Source organism: Alligator sinensis, unplaced genomic scaffold (assembly GCF_000455745.1).
Source record: "Alligator sinensis unplaced genomic scaffold, ASM45574v1 scaffold347_1, whole genome shotgun sequence".
NCBI lineage: Eukaryota > Metazoa > Chordata > Crocodylia > Alligatoridae > Alligator > Alligator sinensis.
Window position 1 is genome coordinate 1,426,982 of NW_005841922.1, and position 25,521 is coordinate 1,452,502.

General features: G+C 45.1%; 1 protein-coding gene across 2 annotated transcripts; it reads left to right on the forward strand.

Moving 5' to 3' along the window:
- The first annotated feature begins 1,170 nt into the window (after positions 1–1,170).
- On the forward strand, positions 1,171–14,413 carry SEC11C (SEC11 homolog C, signal peptidase complex subunit). 2 transcript variants are annotated; one of them, XM_006019101.3, is made up of 6 exons: positions 1,171–1,300; positions 4,690–4,799; positions 9,162–9,311; positions 11,762–11,881; positions 13,651–13,708; positions 14,226–14,413. In XM_006019101.3, exons 1-6 carry the CDS (start codon positions 1,259–1,261, stop codon positions 14,277–14,279), a joined length of 534 nt encoding a protein of 177 aa, XP_006019163.1. In that variant the 5' UTR covers positions 1,171–1,258; the 3' UTR covers positions 14,280–14,413. The 2 variants fall into 2 exon arrangements, with proteins under 2 accessions (XP_006019163.1, XP_025054268.1); XM_025198483.1 differs by lacking the exon at positions 1,171–1,300 and adding an exon at positions 1,400–1,925.
- Positions 14,414–25,521: the final 11,108 nt, after the last annotated feature.

Consider the following 25,521-nt stretch of genomic DNA (forward strand, 5'->3'; position numbering starts at 1 on the left):
ACTGCTCTGTTCTCACCTGCCTCGTGGTCAGATCCCTTCAGGATGGGGTAGACACTGAACCCATCACCCTTCCTGAAGGAGTACCCTGACCTCTAGCATACTGAGCAAAAGTGCCTGCACCACCCCTGGCACCATATTTGTACTAATTTCAAAGCTGTGGATGCAAGAGGGATGCGTGACATGTGTCTGATCTACAAAGCAGGGGCTTTGCTGGGATGGAGGTGCTCTCAGCACCAATATGAGAGACAATAGAGCTTCAGATCATGCACGGGGGCCCAGGGAACTTGGTGGCCCAAACGGGAGGCAAGCAGTAGTAGGAAAGGGCTGGTGGCAAACCCAAAAGTTGGTTACAACTCATCAAGAGTGGCCCAGGTTTGGCATATGCTGCGTTAATTTGCTTCTTCAAAAATTATGGTATATTTTGGACTGGTAGTAGAGATGATATCTTTTATTAGACCAACAACATTTTGGCAAAAAATTGCAAAAAAACTTGTTGGTCTAATAAAAGATATCATCTCTACTATCAGTCCTGATTGCTTTTTTCTCTAGATCAATATGGCTACAACGTGGATATGTGGTACATTTAAGTTGGTCTAATAAAAGATATCAGATTCACCCAACAAACCTGGGCTGGTACATTTTGAACACTTTTACTATGATTGCGAGGTTGAAATTATCTTATAAATACGGTAATCATACTACACGTGGCAACACCGCACCTCCACCTGCAACCACCCCTTAGCACCACCCAGCCAATCCCCTCCCTCTCAACAGTAGCCACGCCCCCATCTCCTAGCCACGCGCTTCCCACAGCCCGCGGCTCCTCCCCTCTTTTCTTCCGCCCAGCCAATAAGCTACGTCCACGGCACAGAGCCTTGGATGCGGAGCTGCCCCACCGGCTGCCTGCTCCAAATAGCGACACTTTCAAACGCCATGAGCGCCGCCAAACCAGCCCCACAGCGGACCCGACGCCTGCAGCAGTTCCATCCCTCGCTGCTGCAGGGGCTGATCCCCAAAGGGGAGGCAGGTGCGCGGACACCCCAGGGGGCTTTATCCCAGCAGGACCCCTTGTTTCGCTGGCATTCTGGGAGTTGTAGTTTTCCCCCGCCCTCCGCTCCCTCCGCTTGGCTGGAGGGCGGGGCCGACCCGGACTACAATTCCCAAAGAGCGAAGCAGCCCGGTGCTGCTGGGGCCTGCTGTGGCCGTAGCCTGGGCGGGCGCGCGCGCGCTGCGCGCTGGGCCCGGTTCCCGCCCGGCCATGGACCTCTTCGGGGACCTGCGGCGCATGAATAAGCGCCAGGTAGGGGGGCCTGTGCCTGAAGCCGCAGGCTGCACAGTCTGGGGTGGGGGACCTTGCTGGCAGCGGGGCCGCGTGTGGGTCTGGGGCGGGTTGGGAGCGATCGGGCTCGTTTGACCCGGGACACGCACACATTATTCCTTAAAAATAAAGAATAAAATTAAAAAACCACCCTGCTGAGCTTGTCCCTGTGGCTTAATGTGCTTTGAAACCCAGGGCGTTGCGGGGTGAGGCAGTTACCCCTGCCCGGAGGCTGCCCCTGCTCGTCCTCATGTCGCTGCGCGCCGGGACCCCGCTTAGTCTGGGCAGGAGCGGGCGTTGAGGTGAAGCCAGCTTGGGCGTCTTAATGGAAAACAGCTTTTAATTCAGTGCGGGGCGCAGGGGAACGAAGAGTCGTCACGTCCGCCCTCGTGGCGTTCGGGGACGGCTGGCTCACCGCGCAGATGGAAAACGCCCCAAAGCCTAAATGCAAAGTAGACATGAGTGCAAATCCTAGCACCTGTCGGGTATCCAGGTCTAGAGGAAAAAGCAGCCAGGACTCGTAGCAGAGATCGAGCTTTCTCAGGTCTAGTTCCCAAGTCTCCGAAGATGCGTTCGCAGGACGGCCTTGTTGAGGAAGGCAGCAAAGGTGAAGTTAGTTTCCAGTTTAGCACTTTTATTTCTAGGCTTTTAGACTCCCCGGGGGGTTTCCGGGTCACTCGGAGATGCCGAGGCGGGCGGGTTATTTGTAATAAGCCAAGTGCTTTGGAGTAACGGTCTGAAAAGAAATAAAACCCTGCGAAGGCAGGTGCCAAGCACTTTTTTTAGGAAAGAGTAAACAAACGCACCCATACAAGCGGGGAGTGACCGGCTTAGACTGCAGGACCGTCCGGATGGACCTGAGGGTTACGGCTGATGGCAAGCAGATCGCGAGTCAGCGTCATCTGGCTGCAAAACAGCTAGTAGCATCCTAGGGTGTATTAGCAAGGACGTGTGCGTGTTGCAAAAGTTCATTTCAGCATTGGTGAGGCCTGTTTTGGGCAGTGCACCGGGACAGATTGGAGGCCAGGGAAAAGCATAATTTTTTTTTTTAGGAGTTTAGAAAATACACGCTTTCAGACTGGAAGAGCTGAGATGACGTAGTCTAGAATGGAGAAAATGGAGAGGGATTTAATACATCTTCACATACAGGAAAAAAGTTTCCTATAGAGAATAGCGATCCCTGTCATAGTGGACACGTAGAAAAAAAGAAGGGGGGGCTTAATTGTTTAATTTACAGGGAGATGTGATTTGGATACTAGGAAGAATTCTTTTAATTAAGAGAGTGGACAAGCACTAGAACAGATTAGGTAGAGAAGGCAAGGAGTTGCTGTTAAGACTTTTCAAGAACAAGTCAGACCAATGTTTCCCCAGCTGGGGGGCAGACTTCCTCAGGGGAGAGGACGTAAAGCGTTCTGCCAAGGGGTGCATGCCAGTCGTGGTGGCAGTTGACCACCTCCCTCCCACTTCAGCTGTTGCCGATTTGCCGTCAGTGAGGGAAGCAGCAGTTGAAGTAGGTAGGTGGGAGAGTGCCTGACTTTGTCGTGGTAGCATGTAAATCCACAACATTTAGGAAACACTGGGTTAACCAAACACTTAGCAGGTGTGTGTGTGTATATATTGTGTGTGTATGACTTCCTGAGGTCCCTCCCAGACTAATTTTTGATGATTCTGTGAACTTCTACTTTCTTAAGTAAGAATTGTCCTTTAAAGTCTGAAAAGGGGAGTACATCTCAGACTCTCAAAAATACAAAACCTGACCCTATTTTTGGCAAAAGCAAATCATGTCTATTTATGACATATTTTGCAGATGTGAATTGCATACATGAGAGAACAGGATGAGTCATACAGCCTTCCTCTCCAGCTCCTGAAACTACAGGGACTGTTGCTGATAGGTTCACAACAAGGGGCCTTTTTTCTCCTCCATATGCTTTAGGAACCGGTAGGACCTCTAAGGGTTAGGAAAGCATAGCCAGTCATGAACAGGATAGCACTTTGCAAAACACCAAGTTTTTTTCTTCTTTTTCTATTTTTTTTTTCTTGGTTAAAGAGAAGGGTAAAGTCTTGGCTAGAGATGGAGGGTATTGTCAGAGAGATGGAGAAGCGTAAATCTGATCCTGCAGGATAGTTCTGGTTATATGGGACTCCCTGCAGGTATAGCAGTCAACTGATATCAGCCTGGCTCTCTGGGTGAAGTCTACACCATGAAGTCCATTTGTAGTGGGACATAGTACAGTTTTGAAAGCCTCAGATGCTCTGGTTGAGATTCTCTGTAGAATAAGCAGCGTAGCATAGAACTTGCAGCCCAGGAGGAGGTAGGGTCACCATTGCATCTAAACCAGTAGGGGCGAACCTTTTTTGGTAGGTTTGCCACAAGTTAGCTTTGCAACCTCTCCAAAGTGCTACTCCAATCCCCTTCCTCTGCACAACCTGCTGCTCTGATTTCTGATTCCTGCCCAGCTCTCTGTCTTATCTGCTGCCTGCTTCATACACCTTCTGCCACTGCTATCTGCCTTTTCCCCAATCTGTGTCGCACGCAAACTGTCCATGCTGCTTGTGGCTACGTGCCATAGATTGGCCATCTCTGTGCTAAATCATGGTTCTGGAGGCTGGTAAAGCCATACTGGGTTGTTTCTGAGTTACAGCAGCACCCAGGCTGTGCTACTAAAATCTAGGCTCTCTGCTGCAAACCCTTTTCTGATATGGGCCCTTGAGAATCATGGAGTTGGAAGGGACCTCACAGGTTGTCGGGTTTAACCCTCTGCACAGATGCAGGGTTCACTGTTCTTTGCTAAAGTACACCATCCATGCACAGCTAGTTTTGATGACAGACCTCATGTTTAGTTATAGGACTTACCCTACGTCCTATATTGTGTAAAAGGTTGGAGCAGAGGTGAGGATCTTGCCTTTGGGTGAAATCTAGACCCTGTAAAAAAGTCAATGGTAGAAGGACTTTGATTGGCTTCAGTGGCGCAAGAATGGTGCAGAGCTTCCTGTATTAACATATTTGGCCCAATTTAATTATTTGTGAGCATCTAACAAAGTGCTGTACACATCAGTATTGTTTTCTTTTATATTAATTTTTTGCTTATGATTTGCTTTCAAATACTGGATATTACCTTGTGCCTTTACACTGTGTGTTAAAACATTTAGGTTTCATATACTAAATAGCGGTTTAGTTTTGCAGAATGGAATGGCTTACTCTGTCTCATCTGAAAGTATGGGTGTGGTGGTGTTCAAAGGGTGCAGATGCTGAAATGATGACATCAGTGAAAACTAGTTGGTAGCAGGCATTTCTACTCTTGTTTCTTTGCTCAGCCCATGTTAACTGGATTTTTTCCCCCCAATCATTTGGTTTGTTTGTGTCTTTGCAGTTATATTACCAAGTTCTAAATTTTGCCATGATTGTGTCTTCTGCACTTATGATATGGAAAGGTCTGATCGTCGTCACAGGAAGTGAAAGCCCCATTGTTGTTGTACTCAGGTATGCGTAAGTCCCTTTTTTTAGCAGGGAAGCACCTGTGTCTTTTTGATGTCGATATATTTCAAGTGATATTTTTATCTAATAGTAAAATCTAATTGCATTGATAAACGAGTACACAGGCCAACACTTCCTGAGGTCCCTAAATTTAACTCCAACTCGTGTTTAGATGCCTACATAAGTAGGGCCCTACTGAATTCACAGCAGAAGTGGGGTGCGCTGTGGCTCCTTTAATCTTGCAGGTTCCCTGACATGCCCCCTCCTGCCCACCCACTGATTGGTGGAGGGGCCCCACTTGCAGGTCGCTCCTGATTGGCAGGGACGCAAAAACTGTTGTTTTAAATATTATGCCATTTTTCCCTCCTGCCACTGATTGGTGAAGGGGCCCCAGCAGCCCCGCCATTGACCAGCAGAGAGGTAAAAACAATCCCCCCTCCCTCACCCCCAGCCGTCAGCAGCTCACCAAAACTCACTGAGTGGCTCTCTCCTAGGGCCTGGCCCCATGCTGTCACTGCCTGGCGATCCCAGGGTCTCCATGGAGACTGGCCCATGACCCAAGTGGACTGAGCATGCCCAGCCTGACAGATGGGTGGGGGGCCACAGGCAGGCAGGAAGTGGGAGGGGTAGCTGGGGCTGGGATTGCAGAGCGATGACAGTGCAGGGCAAGGGCCTTTATCCGATCCCTGCCTGTGGAACTGGTGCCTATTGCAGAGGCAGGCAGAGGATTGTGGCTCTGCCCTAGGACCTGGCCCCATGCTGTCACCACCCCAGGAACCCAGCACTGAATACCACTCCCTGCCTGCCCACAGCCCCATCTCATCCACCTGTCTGAGCATCCCTTATCCTCACAGGTCCTGGACCAGTCTCCATGGAGGCCCTGTCTGCCCACTCCATCTGGTGCTCCCAGTGGTTGGTGGACCGAGGTGCCTGGGCAGCAGGGCCAGGTCTGGCGGCAACAGCAACACTGGCAGCTCCCTGCACCTGAGCCAGGTGGGACTGAGGGACCTGCCATGGGCCAGATGAAATCCTTTTGCAGGCTATATTTTGCTTGCACCTGGTTTAAACATCTGTCACCAAATAAAGTATATCAGCTGTGACGAGGTATTCAGCTACAGATCCTCTTCATGGGGCAAAATGTACACCAGCTGTTGTTCCACATGGGGGCAGCCATCCTGCAGGATAGTGGGCAATGTGTTCCCCCATGCCCTGGGTCATCTCTAGGGTATCTCTCTCTAAGCAGAAAAAAACGGGGTTCCCTGCATACAGAGCTGTCCCAGTGATTGCCCAGGGTGCATCTCTGCAAGAGAGGAAAGTCAGGCAGGTTTTTCCCTGACTTTACAAGCCCAGTCCTGTGCAGAAATTCCCAGGGCGCACAGAATTGGGTCCTCAGTCCTTGAGAGTGTCTGCCTGGGGCAGCTGGAGAGTGGGCAGCTGCAATAAAGCGGCAGAAACTATTACCACCTTTGCCACGGCCAGAAATTTTGGGCCTTTGTGGCATGACAATGGATACAGACATCTTTTGCTCAGCCTTTGTGTCGCCATAATAATTTTTCCACCTTAAAGTAATGAATTAGAAGTACTTGGTATTGTCAGTTTATCATCTAAATGGCTTTTATAGAAATAATATTTCTCTTGCTTGGAGATCTTGGTTTTTATAATCTTGTTATGTTGATGTTAGAGCTGGCACCAGCTGCTGCTGGCAGCAACTGTTCCCTGAAGAGGTATTTATAAATATCTGTGGTATAGATCAGGGGTTCCCAGCCCTTAGGCCGCAAAGGTTTGGCTGCCAGTCTGCAGGCGGGCTGGCTACTGAGGACTGGAAGTGACCGTGGACCTGCAAACTGTGGCCTGGAAGTGACTGACATGCTGCAGACCAGCAGCCATACTCAGCCATACTGAGTATAAAAAAGGTTTGGCTGCCTGCCCGCAGGATGCTGGTCCACGGCCACTTCCAGTCCGTGGTTTGCCGGTCCTTAGCATAAAAAGGTTGGGAACCCCTGGTGTAGATCTCTTAATGGCTATAGGTAATTTTATACTTTTGCCAAATAAATGCTTCATCCTGCAAACCCATTAGGGCTCTACAAACATACAAAGCTAACATATTATGTCAAGTATATCGGTGTTTGTTGGGTTGGAACCCAAGTGCATTGAAATTAGGTCAAGAAAGATAGGTTGTAATAAACAGTAGGATTTTTGATAGCAAATGTCTGTCCATTTGTCTGGTTTTAGGTGCAGCCAAGTTTCTGTACTGGCTTTTAGCAAATCCTTGAATGATTTTGTCTGGATATTTGTAAGATAGAACTATGCTATAAATCAAGGGAGTCAAACTTGTTTGACCCTCCAGGCCAGTGTAGACTAGGGCTTCCAGCGGGCCAGATCAGGGCCCACCTCCAGTGGCAGGGTGAGCATTGGCACCAGAGAGCGATTGGGAGTTAACATTGACAATGCTCAGGCTGCCACTGCTGAAACACGTTCCCAACAGGGCTCCATACTCTGGAATTCAGCAGCAGGCTTCACCCCTTCTCTCCTTGGTCTTTCCAGAAGCTCTACAGGTTGGATGGCTCCCTTACCCACAATATTCAAGGGTGGCTCCTGCCTTGTAACACCTCAGTCAGAATGTGGTGATTCAAAGCACTTCCATATGAAGCCATTAAGGTTCTTGTTCTTGTTGTAGATTTTAGACTGACACTGGAATTGGATTCTGCAAGAGATTGGGAATGGGATCTGCAGGCTCTCTCCTCCAGGCTGCTGCCTTTTAAGCCAAACGCTGCAACTGGCTTTGAAAAGAGAACTGAACCCTTATGATGGTTACTGTCTAGAACTATACAATTTCAGGCTAATCAGGTCTGCATGATGCAAGTGAGAGGCTGACTGCAAGAGTTAAGCCTTTTCTGTGCATAATATTATTAGGGGTGCACCAATAGAGATTTTGGGGGCCAGTACCGATAGCTGATATTTAAGGAGGCATATTGGCCAATATTGATCTGATTTCCAATACAGCTGCATGCAGCTGGTAAGTCTGTTGTGGTGGGAAGGGGAGGTGGGGGTATGAAGGGGTGGGTGGGGGGGTTGCAGATCAATGCCCCCCATGGTGATGGTTGAGGCAGACACTGGTGCTGCCCAGCCAGGGTGGGGCAGGATACAGGATGGAGCCACGGCTCGTTGGGGGGGGGCAGCTCCTGCCCCTGCATGCACCTGGGAGGGCATGGGGGGATGGGGCGTGCCCCCCCAGATCTGCATGGGGTGGGGTGGGGTGGGGCATGCAGGCTGCAGCTGTGGGCTGGAGCCAAGGCAGAGCCAAGGCTGCGCCAGGCTCTTCTCCATGGGGGCTGGGCTTGGGGCAGGCAGAGGTGACTCTGGGAAGGGGGCTGTGGAGGAGGCTGCAGCCACCACAAATTTCAGCGTAGCCTCCCGTAGCTGTGCTCTCAGCACCACTGCTGCTTGCCCAGCACAGCCCTGGCTCGTCCTGGTGCGATGGGGGTTGATCTAGGGCTGCACCGGGTGGGCGGGGGTGGTTCTGGGAACAGGGTATGGGGGGACTACAGCGAAATTTGGGGTGGCTGCAACCCCCTTCGTAGCCCCCCTCCAGGCACTGCTGCTGCCTGCCCCAAGCCCATTCCCACAGAGAAGAAGCTATGCAGCCCTGTCTCCAGCCCGCCAGCCCTGCGCAAATGCAGGCGGCACATGCCCCCCTGTGCCTTCCCAGGATGGGCGCAGCAGCGGGAGCTGCTCCCTCCCTCCCCTCCCCCTTCTCCCCTCTGACAAGCCACAGCTCTGTCCTGCACATCATCCCACCCCAGCTGGGCAGCACCTACCCCTGCCCCCTCCCTCCCTCCCTCCCCCACACCTTGTCCACCACAACAGACTTACCAGCTGCACGCGGCTCTCCACACTGCCAGGCTGTGCTCCTTGCTGCCTGTGTGCTGCACTGTGGCTGTGCGCATGTATGGGCCTTTATCAGCCAAATTATTGGGCGCTTCAGGCCAATTTCTGGTGCAGCCAATTTTCTTTATATTAGTACTGATCCGATATCAGACTGATGTATCGGTGCGCCTCAATATTATATTTTCTTTTGCTGTTTCATCCAAGTAATACAACTTATTTACTCTAACTTGTTCATTGGAACCTCAGGATTAGGTTTTCACAGGCTGTTACTTATATCGGGATTTCTTGATAAATAGCTTTGTGATCATGGTTCTTTGGAGGTTTTTTTCCCTAAGGAGGTGTTTAATGAAAGGACAAAAGTTGAGGTTGGTTAAAATAATAAATTTGTCCAGAGTTGTTAGTTTTTGTATTACTTTCTGAGTTCTTGTATTCAGCCTTATGACTGCAGTATAATCTTGTTATTTCTCTTTCTGTTTGCAGTGGCAGTATGGAACCAGCATTTCACAGGGGAGACTTGTTATTCTTAACGAACTTCCAAGATGACCCAATCAGAGCTGGTGAAATAGTTGTTTTTAAAGTCGAAGGCAGAGATATTCCTATAGTTCACCGAGTAATCAAAATTCATGAAAAGTAATGAAACTTTGGCATGTTCATTATTTCTAAATATGATAATGCTTCTATGTAATTTGATACTGTCTCCTGAAAATGGGCAGACATCATGCATCGTAAAAGAAACTACTTTGTCTTCTTTATTTTTACAACCAGAGTCGTGCCATAGGCTTTTTACTAGCAGACCTCTTTGCCTGGGTGAACTGCCACCAGCTTACCTTGTGTGTGCATGCCCAAAGAGTAGCCTAGTAACAAAGACTCTGGTCCTTGAAGTCAGCATGTGTTTGTCGGAGCAGTGGTCCAAAGTGACTGTTGTGGATTTGGGACCTTTTTTTACTGGAAAAAGTGACTCAACACACATTTTCAAAAATGATAGTACAAGGGTGCTGGTTTTCAGAATTGTGCAGTGAATTCTGTCGAATACAAGGCCATCGATAAAAGGAGCTTTCCAAAAGCAATAGTGGATTTGACACACAATGAATGAAAAAAGCCTTTTTTGCTTTCCTTGTGTGAAGTAATACTAGTCGCAGTCCCACAGATGATTTATTCTCTCCAAAAAGAGCTAGTGAAAAATCTGTTTTATCTTTCATAAACATCTGACATGTTTATTAGAAATAACTGAATAATGATGCAACCAACACAGACACCCATATGCTGCACATGATGGAAAACTCTTTCCAAAAGAATACGTGTTAATTTTTTTGCCGTTAAAGAGTAATGGTATAATCTGGGACTTTGGATGTTGTTCCAGTTGCCTCTCTGAGCTTAGTGAACTGAAGATATTGTTTGTTCTTTCAGCAAGTGCCAGCTGTTAAATTTATAGTTCTAACTGAAAGATCCATTCTTAGTATTTTGTTAGGCAAATTTCTGCGCTATGGTTAATTTTGAGTGAGTACTTGAAACTGTGGTCCTCCAGAAAACTCCCTGGAAGATCCCCAGCTAAAACAGTGCCTTTTTCAACTCCTTTTTTTTTTTTTTATATTAATATCAAATGGGAGCAGACAGCAGTATTACTGTAGATATAGTAGAATGAATTATTTTGTGTCTGTTGGTATGCTCATTCAAAGTAGCTTACACCCTTACTGAGTGGGGAACCACTTTACCTGCTGCCAATGCAGCCCTTTCTGGAGTGAAAAGTGGCAGCTTTTTAACAAGGCACAGTAACCTGTGCAATGTTCAGAACAAAGCAAAGCCTACTTTTTCAATGTGAAGCAACAGGAAGAGAATAGAGTTTAGCCAAGACACATAGACAACCGAGGGCTTTCTAACAGCTGTAAGGGACTAGGACTTCCTGAAGAGCACTGCCTGTTGAATCACCAGTATAACTTCTGTTATACCATAAAAGTTTTGCATCCAAGTCATGTCTCTAATGAAAGCCCCTTACATGTCCAGAGTTCCTCATATGATTTCCTCTAAATGGACCATTATCATTTAGTAATTTTTTTTTACTCAAAATCAATAACGCATAATTGATTCTGCCTGTAAAGAAGCGATTGCACTGCAGAACAGCGAGTTTTACGTGGCTTCTCATTTGTGGTGCAGTCTTGTGTGGTTTTAGTGCTGAGTCTGGTATAGATGTAATCCTTTCTCCAGTTTAAAAGGATACCAAAAGTTCATTGAATCAAGAAAAGCCTTACAGTTCTTATCCTCAGAAAAGCATAGTGTATCAGTACTGTTCACTGCTGTGAATTGAACAAGTATATAGGAATCAGTCCAATCTATTAGTTAATTTCCAGCTATCAGGCCCATTCTGGTACTTTAGCTACTATTTCAGCAAAAGCAAACTTCAGATACCTTAAACCTGATTAATCTAGTTAGTCCTTCATACGAGATGATTGTGATACTGCTCTGGGAATCTTGGCTGCTGACAGACACGGAAAAGGAAAAAAACTCACTTTACTGGAAGAGGCAGCATGCTAGTTCAACCCAGCTCCACAGTTTTAAAGTGCCATTTTTGTGGGGGGGTTTATGTCTGTAAGCCAAAATGAAAATGCCCTGTAATTTGCTAGTTGGTTTGACTTCCTCAGACATTTTTAAACCAGTATTTCATGGTTCTTGCTAGGCCAGCATTTAGCAGTAGAGTAGGAATCCTAAAATACTAGTAACAGAGCTCTGTTTTCCACACCTGTGCATGTATGTCTCCCGTTGATCCTAATAGGAATTATTTACGTGTGTCTGGTGCTGGTGGCAAGTATATGATCTAGCGCTGAGTGTTTAAGTGCTTGCTTTTAAACTATTAACAATTTAAAAACAGTTCTGTATTGAGTTACCAAATCTGTCAATAAAAAACATAAAATGAATGCCTTGATATTTAATAAACAGGTAGAACAAGCAGAACTAGATGTGAAGACTGATATAAAATCTTTAAGTACCTTGTATGTAGGCAGGATTTTTCATCTTTGTTGTCTTTTGCAAATGTTAATTAATAGGATTTTATATTAAGTAGTAATCTGCCATTTGTTGCCTTCCAGAGAGAATGGAAATATCAAGTTTCTGACTAAAGGTGACAATAATGAAGTTGATGATAGAGGACTGTACAAAAAAGGGCAGAACTGGCTAGAAAAGAAAGATGTTGTGGGAAGAGCAAGAGGGTAAGAGAAATATCTTTATCTTTTTTCCCTAAACATATTTTTCCTGCACCAGGAAAACAAAAATATATGCTAGAAAGGATTTTGTGTTATAGTTGGTACTAATAGATTTTTAGAGCTAGTTGGAAAACTCCGAACAATGCCCGTCAGAAAAGGGCAACTCGAAACAAAAACTCTTTGCAGGGAAAAATCAGTTTCAATAAAACTACCAATTTGAAAAGATTTTTCAGAAAAGTTTAGAAATTGTTGGTGTCTTTTTTCAGTCGTTTATAATAAAAAGTTTTATTTTCCAGCTTGAAATTGTCGTACATTTTGAATTATTCTTTATTTTTAAATTGGTTTAAAATCAAAATGAAATGTTTTGAGTAATGCTGTCTGAAATGAAGTCAAAATTAGTTAGCCAAAATCTTTAAGACTTATTTTCATCCTGAACCAGGTCGGGAAGAAGGAAAAAATAATTTTAGACTCTTAGAATTGGAAAGTCATTCCCTACCTGCTTCCTAGTAGAATTACTGGAAAAATTCAGATTTGTTTTTATTTTTATCCTCTTCTCATAAGGGTGTAAATGCACCTAAAGATTCATTTATCTTTTAGACCACAGGTACTCAACTTTTGGCCTATGGGCCAAATGTGGTGTGAAGAGCTATTGCATCTGGCCCACAGGGCTCCCCAGGTCAGAAAATCTTGCAGCAGGGGAGAGTGGTGGTATTAAAGGACACTGCTCCCCTGCTGCCAAATTCCCATGCCTCCTTCCCCCCAGGTGGCAGGATTGGGGCCAGGCCATGCCCCCTGCTCTCCTCCATGTGGCCAGATAGGGTCCTGTGGCACCCACCCAAGCACTGACTCAGGGCCACTGATCAGGGCCAGATGGAAACTGCCAATCTGGCTTGTTGTGGAAAAACATAGGGCACCACTGTTTTAGACTGATCGTATTGACTGTTTGCCATAAGACTAACTTCCAGAAAACACTTTTAAAAGTAATCCACAACCCTGAGCCAAGCATTTAGTGCCAAGATCATTTTTACTATTCCAGTTTGAAGCTCTAAAGCTGCATAAAGACCTAGCCCAAAATCTGCTGATGCCTCAGGCTGTTTCCTGTTATCTTCAGTGGGCTTCACATCAGGCCTGATCTGTCTTGACAGCCTGAGAGTCACATATTTGTACTGGGCCATCTAGCCACTCTTGATGGCTTGTAGGTTTTTCATGCGATACGTTTATTCTTGAATTGACAGTCTTTATGTAGACACCCAGAAATTCATTGCTGTTATCGCTATGTTCATGCTGACCCAAAAGCACCTACCTCTTTTTCTATTTGTAAGGATTTTGGGTTCCTATCTTTGCACTCAAAATTATTTTTTAGAAGCCTTTCAGTTCTAATAGGTTATTTTTTTACTAAATTACATCACTCACCCATGTTAAATGATGATACTTTTATAGCTGTATAACAAGTACTTAACTGCCATTCTTGTGTACATATAGATAGATATAGATATTGTCTGACCAAATATTAAGTAACATGCAGCAGGATGAAGCTTTTTCTAATGGGAGGAAAAGAGCTATAGAGTTACCTCTCTCCCCCACCACCATCCCATTCCTGCGTTTTCAAATACACATGCTCTTCGGCATAATTTAAGTCTTGCAGTATCTTTAGACGCTTTTGTTTCAGTGAAACAGCTTGCTCTGACCTATTTATTTTAGATAATATTTAGGCATCTCAGACGCTCAATGATTGTAAGAATTTTACATTAGTCTGTTTATCTTTTGTCCATTAGGTTTTTGCCTTACGTTGGAATGGTTACCATAATAATGAATGACTATCCCAAATTTAAGGTATGTAAGCAGTATTTTCTATATTCAAACTATAAAATTATACAAGCCATAACAAGTTAAACTCTATAAAGGAGCAATTGCTCCACATACATAAAATATCTAGTTAGCTAATCTGTATCCACTATTTTGATTGCCATGGGAAAAACTAGCCATATAGTATATTTTCATGCAGACTTCTTGTGTTTTCAGTGTGCTCAGGAGCAATTAATATTAGATAATCAGTGTTTACTACAGTAATGGGCAGCCTAGACATACCTTTGTCATATGATATCAGCTCGCCTATACGAATATATTTTTGTGCTCAAATCAACATGTACTACATCTTTTGTACATATTTTGCAATAAATATGGTCATACAAAATATCTTTTCAATCCCTCTGTAGTCCTAATACCACGATTGTCAACTAGTCCAGGAAGCTTAATGTTGGAAAGAGATTTTTTTTTTCCCTGCATAGCAGATACCTCCTTTAGAGCTTTTACATGGAACTAGCATAATCATTCTTTGTTTTCTTCACAGTATGCTCTTTTGGCAGTAATGGGAGCATATGTATTACTGAAACGGGAATCCTAAAGAAGAAAGAAAATGTCTTGCCCAAGATTGAAGTTAATTATATTGGAAAAACTAATATATTTCAGATGTTCCAATTTCTTTATAAGACTGTGCAAACTGTGTCTTGTACAAATAAATTGTAAAATTAAGAAGTACATATGTTGTTTATTTGCTCATTTTACATTCTAAATTTTACCCATTTTATTTTCTTAGATGAGCGAAGTGACTGGCTTGCATACTGTTAAGCCAGGTACTTCCAGAGTTCATTGCCATGATGGTGAATTTATCCAAATGACAGACTTTATGTATAGCATTGGATTTGACCAGGAATGCCTAACATGATGATTTAATATAGTTGTGCTCTGAGAAATTGAAAGGGGGAGAGATTTTACTTTATGACCTCTCTGCTGATTATCTTTAAGATTTCTGGTTAGTGGAAATGAAAGAGTCGTAATCTAGTATTCTGAAGTATCATGCAAATACATTACTATGAGGTAAGCCAAGTTGCAAATTCACATCATGTGGTAACCAACTCTGTGTACACTGCTATATTCTGCATTTACCACAGGATAAGTTACCTGTCACTGTGGCATTAGAGTATGCACTCAGAAATGACCATGGTTGATATAGTCTATACCCTAGCTTACCTCACAGTGGGCGTGTCTACACATGAAACTAATGTGATGCAATAAACTCTGGTGCATGTTGCACTGGAGTTTATTGCTCCCAGGTGCAGCATTTACACGTGCACCCAGGACCACAATACTTTAAGCTGGGTCAGAGCAGCCTTGGCCCGGGGCTGCTCCAACCCACTCAACGTCCGGCAGAGGGGCTGGCTAGGACACAGGGGTGCTCCAGTGTGGGGCTAGATGGCAAGCAGTCCCTGCACTGTAGCACCCTCATGCCCCAGCCAGTCCCGTCAGTCCCTACCCATGCACTGCACACTAAAAAATGCCACTGTGTTCACTAGTACTAATGTCAGAGTTAATTAGTTTCCTGCTGCCTAATAGAGCCACATGTGTAGATGCTGAGACTACTGCAGTGCTAATTGGGCAACCCCACAGTAAACATCTTGTGTAAATGCATCCAGTGACTCATTTGTGATCCATGCTTTGAATAAAGGACTGAGAAGGAGGACCTTTTGGAGTTGGGTCCTAAGCTGTAAACTTGTTTCAAATTTCTTGTCCAAGGCTTCAACGTGTAGTCTGAGTTTCAGAAGTACACAGCATTCATATCTCTGAAAATCAAATTGTTAACATCTTCATTATTTATGTATGTAAAATGAGGTAGTGTATCTGTACTCAGATCTAAGATGAGGGTTTTTATCCTCCACAATTAGCACCAGGGGGAAGTAACCTTGACTTGGATTAGAGTACTGCCCAGATCAGACAGCTTCTGTGGCCTCTGCTTCAGGCCTGGGATGAAGCCAAGGTCAAACCACTACCTGACCCAGGCCAGGGTGGCCCATGCTAGTGGGGGAGGGGGTGTGCGGTGAGGGAAGCACAGGAGATGGCAAGGTGGGGCAAGGCCGGGTTGAGACCCACAGGTTGTGGCTTGTGAAGGGTGTAAGGAAGACTATGAATCCTGCCCACAACCATCCTCTGCCCGCCCCCCCACTTACTTTCTGCTCTAGCTCCAGGCCTGACCTGGACCTGCTGCCTGTCTGGGTTTGGGCTGCTGCTGACTGCCCCAGAGCCAGAGCTGCTTTAAAAGCTAAGTGGCCCCGGGGGAGAGAGGCTAGGGGCAAGTAGACAGTGGGTGGGCAAGTGGCCTGGGGAAGAAAGGGAAATGGGGCAAGGGGTGGGGGTTTGGTTGCCTGCCCTCTCCTCTACCGCTTCCTGTTGCAGTGGTAGTGGCAGGGGACAGTTTTAAGACAACGCCCCAATGATTAGATAATATACATGAAGAATTATAAAAAAATATAATAATGCATAGAGTCTGTTTATTGGGGGGTTGTCTTAAATTTCAAGTCATTTTAGATTTGGGCAAATATACTAATACGAGGTTTTGTGAAGTTTACTTAATACTTGACAATTGTTAAATGAAAAGCACTGGGAGTACTTAAGTGATGTTACTACTAATAGAACGGCAAGAAATATATTCAGATTCCCGTCCTGACACTGTTCTCTCCCCATCGTGGTATTTCATAAGAATGTTAAACAAAAAATCTGAAAGCCATTCTAAAATTTCCTTTAATTTAACCTTATCATGAAATTTCTGGATTTGTTTCTTTCCTTGGTTCTTAATGTTGTTGATATTGTTGTCTGCACTAAATTGGAGGTGATTTTCCTTGCATCCTTTCTGCAGTTTGATAAAGAACAGCATGAGCTTTTTACAAGGAGTTTTGTTTCCACTTTAATGTCTTACCTCTATGAAAGTTTGCTATTATACAATAATGGCCCCCCTTCTGTTGAAACGAGCATTGCTGAAAGGCAATCTACCACTTCATCCTTCCAAGAAGCATTATTTTTCTCTGTCGCTTAGTAAACTGTTTCCCCAACAAATGGGATTACAAAAAAGCCCTTTTATGACAATAATGCAGACATGAATTTGAAGATAATAAAAACACATCAGAATAATTTAGATAGTTAATGCAATCTTCCTGGTGGGGTGCCTTCAAAGATAGGAAAACTAAATAACTTTTGAAGGTAACAGATATGTGACTTGACAGATTTGATATCAAATGTTAATGGTGATAATGAAGGGTTGTTCTCACCTAGGAGAGACTTGATTCCACTTTTTTCCTAGTGGTGATAATTACAAGTTATTTTTGTCTCCCTATAATTATGTGTATGCCATCACAGTTAATTTCTGGTTTTGTGGAGATGTTTGGTTGTGCTTTGGGAGGAATGGCATGTTTTCTGTAGGGGAGCTATGTGCTAGATAGGCTAGACTGGTAAGGGCTCAGGTATAGAAAATTTGAAGGTGTCCATTTAGTTGACTCTCAGTAAAGGATGCTTGGTTTTAAGTTCTCTTCACAAATCCAGACAAGGTTCCTTGGCTGAATTTGATATCTTTCATTAGACCAACCCAAATAGTTGGAGAATAGTTATTAAGCAAGCTTTCGGGTTCAAAAACCCTTCGTCAGGCTAAGGAAGTTTCAGCAGTTGGTGTGTGCTCTTCCTGGCTTCTTTACTTTTTATTCCATCCAGGAAGAGCACACACCAACTGCTGAAGCTTCCTTAGCCTGACGAAGGGTTTTTGAACCTGAAAGCTTGCTTAATAACTGTTCTCCAACCATTTGGGTTGGTCTAATAAAAGATATCAAATTCACCCAAGGTACCTTGTCTGCCTATGTTCTTAGACCAACACGGCTAAAACCTACACCCCTTCACAAATCCAGCGCTCTTCAAATAATCAGATTTTATTTAGGTCTAATTATACCAGACTTGGTTCCAGCCAGGTATCTGAAGATCCACAAACTTCATCCAAAAAAGTAAGAATTTGTCAGTCAAATCCACCACTTTATCTAAACATATGTTTGTTTGCAGTACAGCAAACGTAGGGATAAAGTTTGTGATTTTGCTTGTAAGTGCCCTAGCTCACAGACCAGAATCCATGGTGGTAGGTGCCGTCCAAACACAGACCAAAAAAAACCGGTTCTCGCTCCTACGAGCTTACCACCAAGTTTGGGAGCAAAGGGGAAGAGAATTTCAGAAATGTAGATGTGAGCTTGAATGAGCTATCCGCTCTCAAAGTGAAGGATGGTGTAGGCCACACCCCAAAGGTCAAGGAGGAGTCTCATAAAGCTGACCGTTTGTTTGATCTTGTCTTTGGTTATTTTGGATTCATGAGTCATCCTTTGGAATGCTCCCACCATCTTCTCCATGTGTTTCAATGAAGAAATAGTCCACTGTTCTCTCTGTAGCAGAGCTCTAATATTTCAGCCTAGATCCAAAGAAGTCTGGCCTCATAGGCTGATGAGGCAACATTTGATATCTTCGTGGCAAGAGAGAGATGAAAGGTAGCATGAGGAATAGGTCCAAGGCTGCTCTGCATGGCATGTTGAGCTGGGTGTCCTGGATGCACATGTAAATGCTGCACCTGGGAGCAATAAACTCCAGTGCAATGTGCACCAGAGTTCATTGCATTGTATTAGTTTCATGTTTAGACATACCCACTTTGTGTGTGTGTGTGTGTGTAATATATGTATATATGTGTGTATATACACAAGGGCACACTACATAATGTATTAACAGAAATATTGTAAGAGACTCATGTAATCCTTCAACTTGCTCAACCATGGCAAAAATCACATCTGGAGTAGCATCCAGTTTTGAGCACTATATTGCAAGAAAGGACCAATCAGGGTTTCCAAAGGAAATCAGCAAAAATGGTTAGAGATTCAAATGCATGTCGAGGAAAGATGGAAAGAAATGGGTTTGTTCCTTCTAGAGAGAAAGTGCTGAGGTGAAAAATGAGTCTTCTAAAAGTTCACTACAAAGGGGATGTTTTATAAACTGCCCTCTGTGTCCAATGGAAATAGGACAAGAAGTCAGGAAGATTTTGGTTAGACCTTAGGAAGTGCATTCTAAGTATAAAGATAGATCAGCACTGAAACAAGCTGTAGAATTTCCATCATGAAGTTTGGGGGGCAAGGAAGTGTTAAAATCAGAGTATACAACTACCGTATAGTCAGTCCTGCTTTGGGGAAGGAAAATAGACTAGACTTCCTAAGGTCCCTTCCAGACCTATGTTCTATAATCCTATAAAGCCTTAAATTCCCAAATCCTGGTAATATGACCTGCAAAGGGATGTGTGGATCTTGTGGGGGGGTTTTGTGGGTTTTTTACTGTCCACAAAAAGGCTTTTTGACACAAACTTTGATCATTACCTTAGAAAATTTGGTCTTGTGTACACTTTTTTCAGCCAGAGCAAGCTGTAGGAACACTTGGTCCTTATCTGTTTGGTTTGTTGTTTTGGGTTTTTTTGTTTTTGGGTGGAGGGGAGGGTTTGGGGGTAGGGGGGGTTGTTTTTTGGTTTTGGGTTTTTTTTGCATCCCTTTGGTAGTGGAGGTAAATCTATCAGCCAGCCTTGATGGCAAAATAATCTTGCAACTTGGTTAAGAAAATGTTTTCTTCCTGCTGTGACTAAATTACTCTGCATTAGAATTATTTAATGTCTGCTTGGAACATCATTAGTCATATTTACAGTGGCCTGGGAGTTCTTTGTAGCTGAATGTTACAGGGTTTTCTGACTGTGCCACTAGCAATGAATCTCATTTACCACATATTTATATCACAAATATTAAATGTCTTATGTTAGGAGTAATAGCCTCACTGAAGTCTGGAAAAAACAGATGTTAGTGTTAGGCAGAAATCAGGCAGAAGACAGGGCAGGGTGGCACCTTAGGCTAAAAATAGATGTTGGGTTTCTTCCTGAACAAAGTCTTTTATCTCAGTTCTGGGTACCACACTTCAAGAAGTACATGGAGAAGCTCGAGAGAGTCCAGAGGAGAGCCATGCGTGATTAGAGGCCTGGAGACCAAGACATATGAGAAGAAGCTGAGGGATTTGGGGCTGTTTAGCCTGGAGAAGAGAAGACTTAGGAGGGACTTGGGTGCAGCATATAAGTATATCGGGGGGGGGTACATCTGTTTACCAAGGCCCCCCAGGGGATGGCAAGAAATAATGGGCACAATCTGTTTGAAGATCGGTTCAGGCTAGACATAAGGAAAAACTTTACAAGCTGAGTGCCAAGGGTTTGGAACAGGCTCCCCCCAGAAGCGGTATAGTCATCTACCCTGGCGATCTTCAAAAAATGTCTTGACGCCCATCATGCTGGGGTCATCTGATCCCAGCAGTCTTTCCTGCCCACGTGCAGGGGGAGCTGGACCCGATGATCTGTAAGGTCCCTATCGGCCCCTAACAACTGTGAAACTATCCCAGATTCCTACAGATGTATAAGCCCATTGTCTGACTTTTAAGTACCTGTGAAGTAACAGAGAGAATGCTTTTTCTCCCCCCAGGACAACCTGGGGTAATTTGAATTAACTGCCATTCAAGCTGCATCTATAAATGGTTGCCCAGTGCATGCTTTGTGTCAGAGCCTGGGACAGTCAGGGGAGAAATTCAGCGTCTGTTTTTTAGCTGAAGTGATTCAAATTGTCCTTCAAATTGTTAAAGAAAAAGGGGAACGTAGCAAAGTCAAAGAACATGGTAGAAGAGCTGGCAGAGCAAGGTTTTAATGTATGAGGAAAATGGCCAGGCAATGTTGTTAGCTGAGTGCAAAGATTTCAAAATACTCAAAATGGGACAAAAATTAAAACGCAGGATGCCCTACCTGCGCTACCCAGCACTTTGTGCTCCCGGCTCCGTTTGCGAGGTGTGCATGAGCCACCCAGGCCTTGCAAAAATGGCATCTTGCTGCCAGAGCTACTTGCTTGATGCAAATATCTTTCTCTTTTGTGAGTTGGGGAAAAGTGGAGAAGGGATGTTCCACTTGAGTTTACTTCAAGGAACAAGACTAAATGAAATAATAAGACTCTGGATTAAATGCTCAAACAAGGTTTGCATAGGTGTAACTAAACCAGCACTCAGCTGGGCACTCGCCTCCCAAGGTCTTGTCAGCCCATTTTTGGAACGTGGACAGCCCCCGTCTGCCAGGACTTTTATGCTCCTTTCACTGCAGTCCAAACAGCATGGTTAAAATACCTGGGACCTGTGGCTCCAAGCTGAGGTGAGTGGACCTCTTCGATCTTAAACAGATTGCTCTTTCTGACTACAGGCAGAGTCTACTGAAGATCTTGGGATTCCTTTCATGACAGTCTGGACCTGGTCAGTTGGGAAGTTTAGTGATAAGCAACTTGAAACATGACGTCAAGGAGTGAGCCCCTAGAGTGAAAATCGCCAGAGAGATGCCCTGCTGCATTTACTAAGCTGTGCCCACGGTCCTGGCTAGCCAAAACTTGAATTCTTACTTGTAGTGTGCTAGTTCCTGGAGATGTCATGGTCTGTGAATAGGATCCCATTTTCTCAGGCTTTGTGCAAGCAAGTAAGGGGCGGTTCCTGGCACTGTGAACGTAGCAATAATCCCAGAGCACTTGGAAAGTATGAATGATGTTAACTGTCAAAGGAGAAATAACTATACTGATGGGTGAGGTCATATCTGCTTCCTTCCTCAGAGTGCTTTCTGCTTCCTACTAATACAACTTGCATCTTGCACCATCTGCTTTTCATCTAGGTGCAATTTCTTCAGGCAAATCAGAAACCCCTGCACTTGGTATGAGTGGTGGGGCTCGGTGCCTTTAGGAATCCAGTAGCTTTGTTACAACTCAGTCCCTGCAGCTTGCCCAGTAATAAATATTGAATAAAAGGGATGGAGTGGAGGGTGGCTTCCCTTATTTGGGTTTATATCAGCTTTATTTCTCTTTGTCACTTTAGAAACAGGTTTAAGCTAAATGGAAAGAAGCAAACCTCCCTGCTGGAATAAGTGTATGAACATTTGTATTGGTTTATACAATTGTATTGGTTTATATGAGGGATGTCAATGATACAGCCCAGGAGCCATGTTATCCAGCCAGCCTATGGGGCTCCTGAAAGGGGCAGGGCAAGTGGGGGCTGTCCTGCTCCACCACACAGCAAGTGAGGGAGCTGCAGCAGTTAACACCACTACCATTCATCGTGCCACTGGAGATGGGTCTGGATCTTGCCCACAAGGAGCTCTGTACTGTGGATCTAGCTTATGTGGAATCAGAAAAAATATATGCCTTAAACTTTGACTATTTTAGTTATAAGATGACATAACCGCTTTGTGGAGAATTGCTGGCTCTGTATAGTAGAACAGATAAGAGAAAGTGTTTGTTCTTTGTAACTCCTCTGCAACTGCTTCGCTCACCGCGGCCTTAAAGATAGCAAAAAGTATGTACAACTCTGATTTGCAGGTGCAAGAAGGAGGTTTGTGAACTAACCTCGCCTCCCCCATTAGTTCCCATCCTGATTACAGCAAAGAAATAATGAAGTAATGTTATAGCCGCTTTTCATGCTAATTTCACTATATGATCACGTGAGTTGTAAACAACTGTTAAAAAGTATATAAGCCTCCTGATTTTGCTCTTGCGGGGGGACCCCTTCCAAGTGCTTGGGAGATCCATGTCACTTTGGAGTCCCCCCTACAGCTGTAGTTTCTTTTAAATAAAAGCTTCTGCTGACCTGACCCAAAAGTATGCTGCGTGTGTTTCCACGACAATTCCTGGTGCCGTGACTCGGATCCAGAACACAGGCTGAGAAAGGAGGACCGCAGACTGCCCCCCCCGAACCCCGAGGCGCCAAACTTGAGAGGTAAGAGACCTAATTCAAAATCTCTATTGGGGTTTCGGAGGAGGACTGCCTGTAGGCTCCCAACTTGGCCGTGGTAACTGGATCTGAACCTTGTTAAAACAGGTCAGTCTGAACCTTACTGCCGGCTAAAATTTTCTGTCTGGTAAAGGATCCCATTTTGTGTCTGGTAACGTACGTTTTATTTAGGGAGAAACTGTATGAAGCACCTTCATCCTACAGCACATCGGGCTTGTCGTTAATTAACTAAGGCGGTGTGGGGGAGGAGGTCTGGCTGACTGAATGAATGTGCATGTGTGTGTATTTAGAAATATGAGCCACTGACCAGGTCTGAGACTACGGTTGGGTTCAGCCGCCCCAATTCTGCCTGACAGGGCAGTTTTGAAAGCAAGGGGGCCCAACTGGAACCTCGTGACCCAGTGGACAGGGCTTCCCAGTGATTGAATAAATGTGTGTGTGTGCATTTAGAAAAATGAGCCACTGACCAGGTCTGGGACTAAGGCTGGGTCTAGCCGCCCCGATTCTGCCTAAAAAAGGTAGCGTCGAAAGCAAGGGGGCCCAGCTGAAACCTCGTGACCCAGTGGACAGGGCGTCTGAGTGATTTTGTCTTTTCCAAACCCCTTGTCCCAGTAGCTTCTGCCGAGAGCAGGAGTGAAAGGATTCCTCTTGTGTTTCCCATTCCCATTTCCATTTTATGAGCCGGTGTCGGGTCAGAAGCCTTTTGTCTGGGCAGTGAAAAACTGCGGGGCAAGGCACTGAGCGGCCCGGACATCCTAAATAAGCCTCTCCTACGTCTCCCTGTGTGACTGAAAATGGGAACGAGTCAGTCTAAACAAGTTCCCGTCCCCCCTAAGGGGACTCCGGCGTACTTTATGTACACACACTATTCTCCCGAGGCTTGCAAGTACCTGGATAAGTGGAACTGGTATACTAGGGATGATCCTGTGAAGCATTTTCCACAAGAAGGAACATTTGATCAGGATAAAATAGTGCACTTAAGAGGGGCTTTAGAGTCCCGTGGATCCAAAACACCACAAAACCAGTGGGACGCGTTCTTTTATTGGTATGATGAAATGTCCAAAAGGCGGACAGAATCTCAAACTAGGAGCCTAAAAGACTCTCAAGAAAAATTAAAACAGCAGTTACAAGCTGTTCGGGAGAAATTGGCTGCTCCCCCAAATTACACGCCGGCCACCGCTCCGATGTATCCAGCATTGCCCGGGGCGCCCCCACCACCGGAGCCAGCAGAGGATATCCTTGACCTTTGTTCGAACCCTGCTCTCCTGGGACTCCCACATCAGCAACAACCGGTTCAACATCAGGCTGCAGCCCAGGCTAGTAACTCATTAGCTGAAGCTCCTTCAGTAAATCCATCCACGGAGCTTAATAGTCTGGACTCATCCACCATATCTGCCACTCAATCATCACCAGTGTGGCAATTTACTCCTGGGTCACAACCCACCACAGGTGTATTTAGAAGAATGGGAATAGGCATGGAAAGATCTCCCATCAATCTTAGATCCCGAGCTGCACAAGTTTACCCCCTAAGACAAATGCCAGGCATTGGCACCGATGGACAAAATATAGTAACCGTGCATGCACCCTGGACTCCAGGTGATCTCTACAATTTAACTCAAAAATTCCCCAAAATCAGGGAAGACCCAGAAAAATTTCAGGAAGAATTGCAGACTGTTATAAATTGTTATAATCCAACATGGGCTGACATTAATCAGCTCATGCGATCGATTTTGCCCAAGGAAACTATGCTACGTCTGTATGCTGCCTGTACTTGGCCAGATCAAAACCCAGGGATTGGCCAAGACTTTATTGACAAGAGAAATGCTTTGGTTCAGGCAGTTCTCACAATTTGCCCAAAAAAGGCAGACTGGACCAAAATAAATACCTGTAAACAAAACAAAAATGAACACCCCAGTGACTATTTGGAACGCCTCAAACAGGCATTTGAACGATACTCAGGAATGGATAACCCAGTCGGAAATGCTAAACAAGCAATAGTGGCAGCATTCATCCAGGGACTTAACCCTAAAATTGCTGAGAAAATTCAAACAGTAATTATTGGCTGGGAAACTAAAGATTTGACTGAAGTCCTTGCTGCGGCTAACCATTTTCATAACAAATTGGAACGGTCTAAAGACAATGCCGAGTTTAAGTTAATGGCCTTACAGATTTCTCAGTTGCAGGGTCCAGGTAGAGGAAGGGGACGAGGACGGGGAAGGGGAGGCCCGGGTAGATTCAGGGGAAGAGATAGATCCTTGAGCCCACAAAACCCAGGCTATGGGAACCAATGTCATTATTGCAAGCAAGAAGGACATTGGAAATCAGAATGCCCCAAGCGCCCCGGCCAAGGACCCAGACCCCAGTCCCTGCCCCCACCTCCACTTCCTGTCAATTTTCCCAGTGTTGAATAGGACAGCCTGAGGGACAGTGACATCATCGCTCCTTTGCTTGCTACTGACCAATCTGGTCCGTTTGTTGAATGCCTTATTTCTGGTAAACCTGTCTCCTGTCTTGTCGACACCGGAGCATCCCGCTCCACGCTAAAGGCTGCTGAGTTTCCTTTTCTACCTTATTCTCCTGAAACTATAAATGCTGTCGGTATAGGCGGACAACCTATCCCACATCCCGTCTCTGAACCTGTCTCCATCTCTATTGGCCCTTTGTCTGAAAATCATGCCTTTCTTCTTAGCCCCTGTGCACCTGTCAACCTTCTTGGTAAGGATTTGTTGTGTAAACTGGGATGCGTGATTTATTGTAGCCCAGATGGTGTTTACCTTGAGGTACCAGAACATAGGGAAACTGAGCTTGTGGCTTTGCTAACCCAGGAGTACTCTGAACCTGACACTTCCTACTTGCAAGAGGAACTGTTGGCACGAGTACCTCCACAGCTGTGGTCCACCCATGCAAATGAAGTGGGGCACATGCTGAGTGCTGAACCAGTGCGTATCATCTTGAACCCTGCCAAGCCA

What these genes read in the sequence shown, in the direction of transcription:
- SEC11C (XM_006019101.3), top strand. Translation starts at nt 1,259, where the DNA reads ATGGACCTCTTCGGGGACCTGCGGCGCATGAATAAGCGCCAG. An exon ending in GGCGCATGAATAAGCGCCAG is followed by an intron (nt 1,301 to 4,689) that starts GTAGGGGGGCCT and finishes GTGTCTTTGCAG; the next exon opens with TTATATTACCAAGTTCTAAA. An exon ending in GTAATCAAAATTCATGAAAA is followed by an intron (nt 9,312 to 11,761) that starts GTAATGAAACTT and finishes GTTGCCTTCCAG; the next exon opens with AGAGAATGGAAATATCAAGT.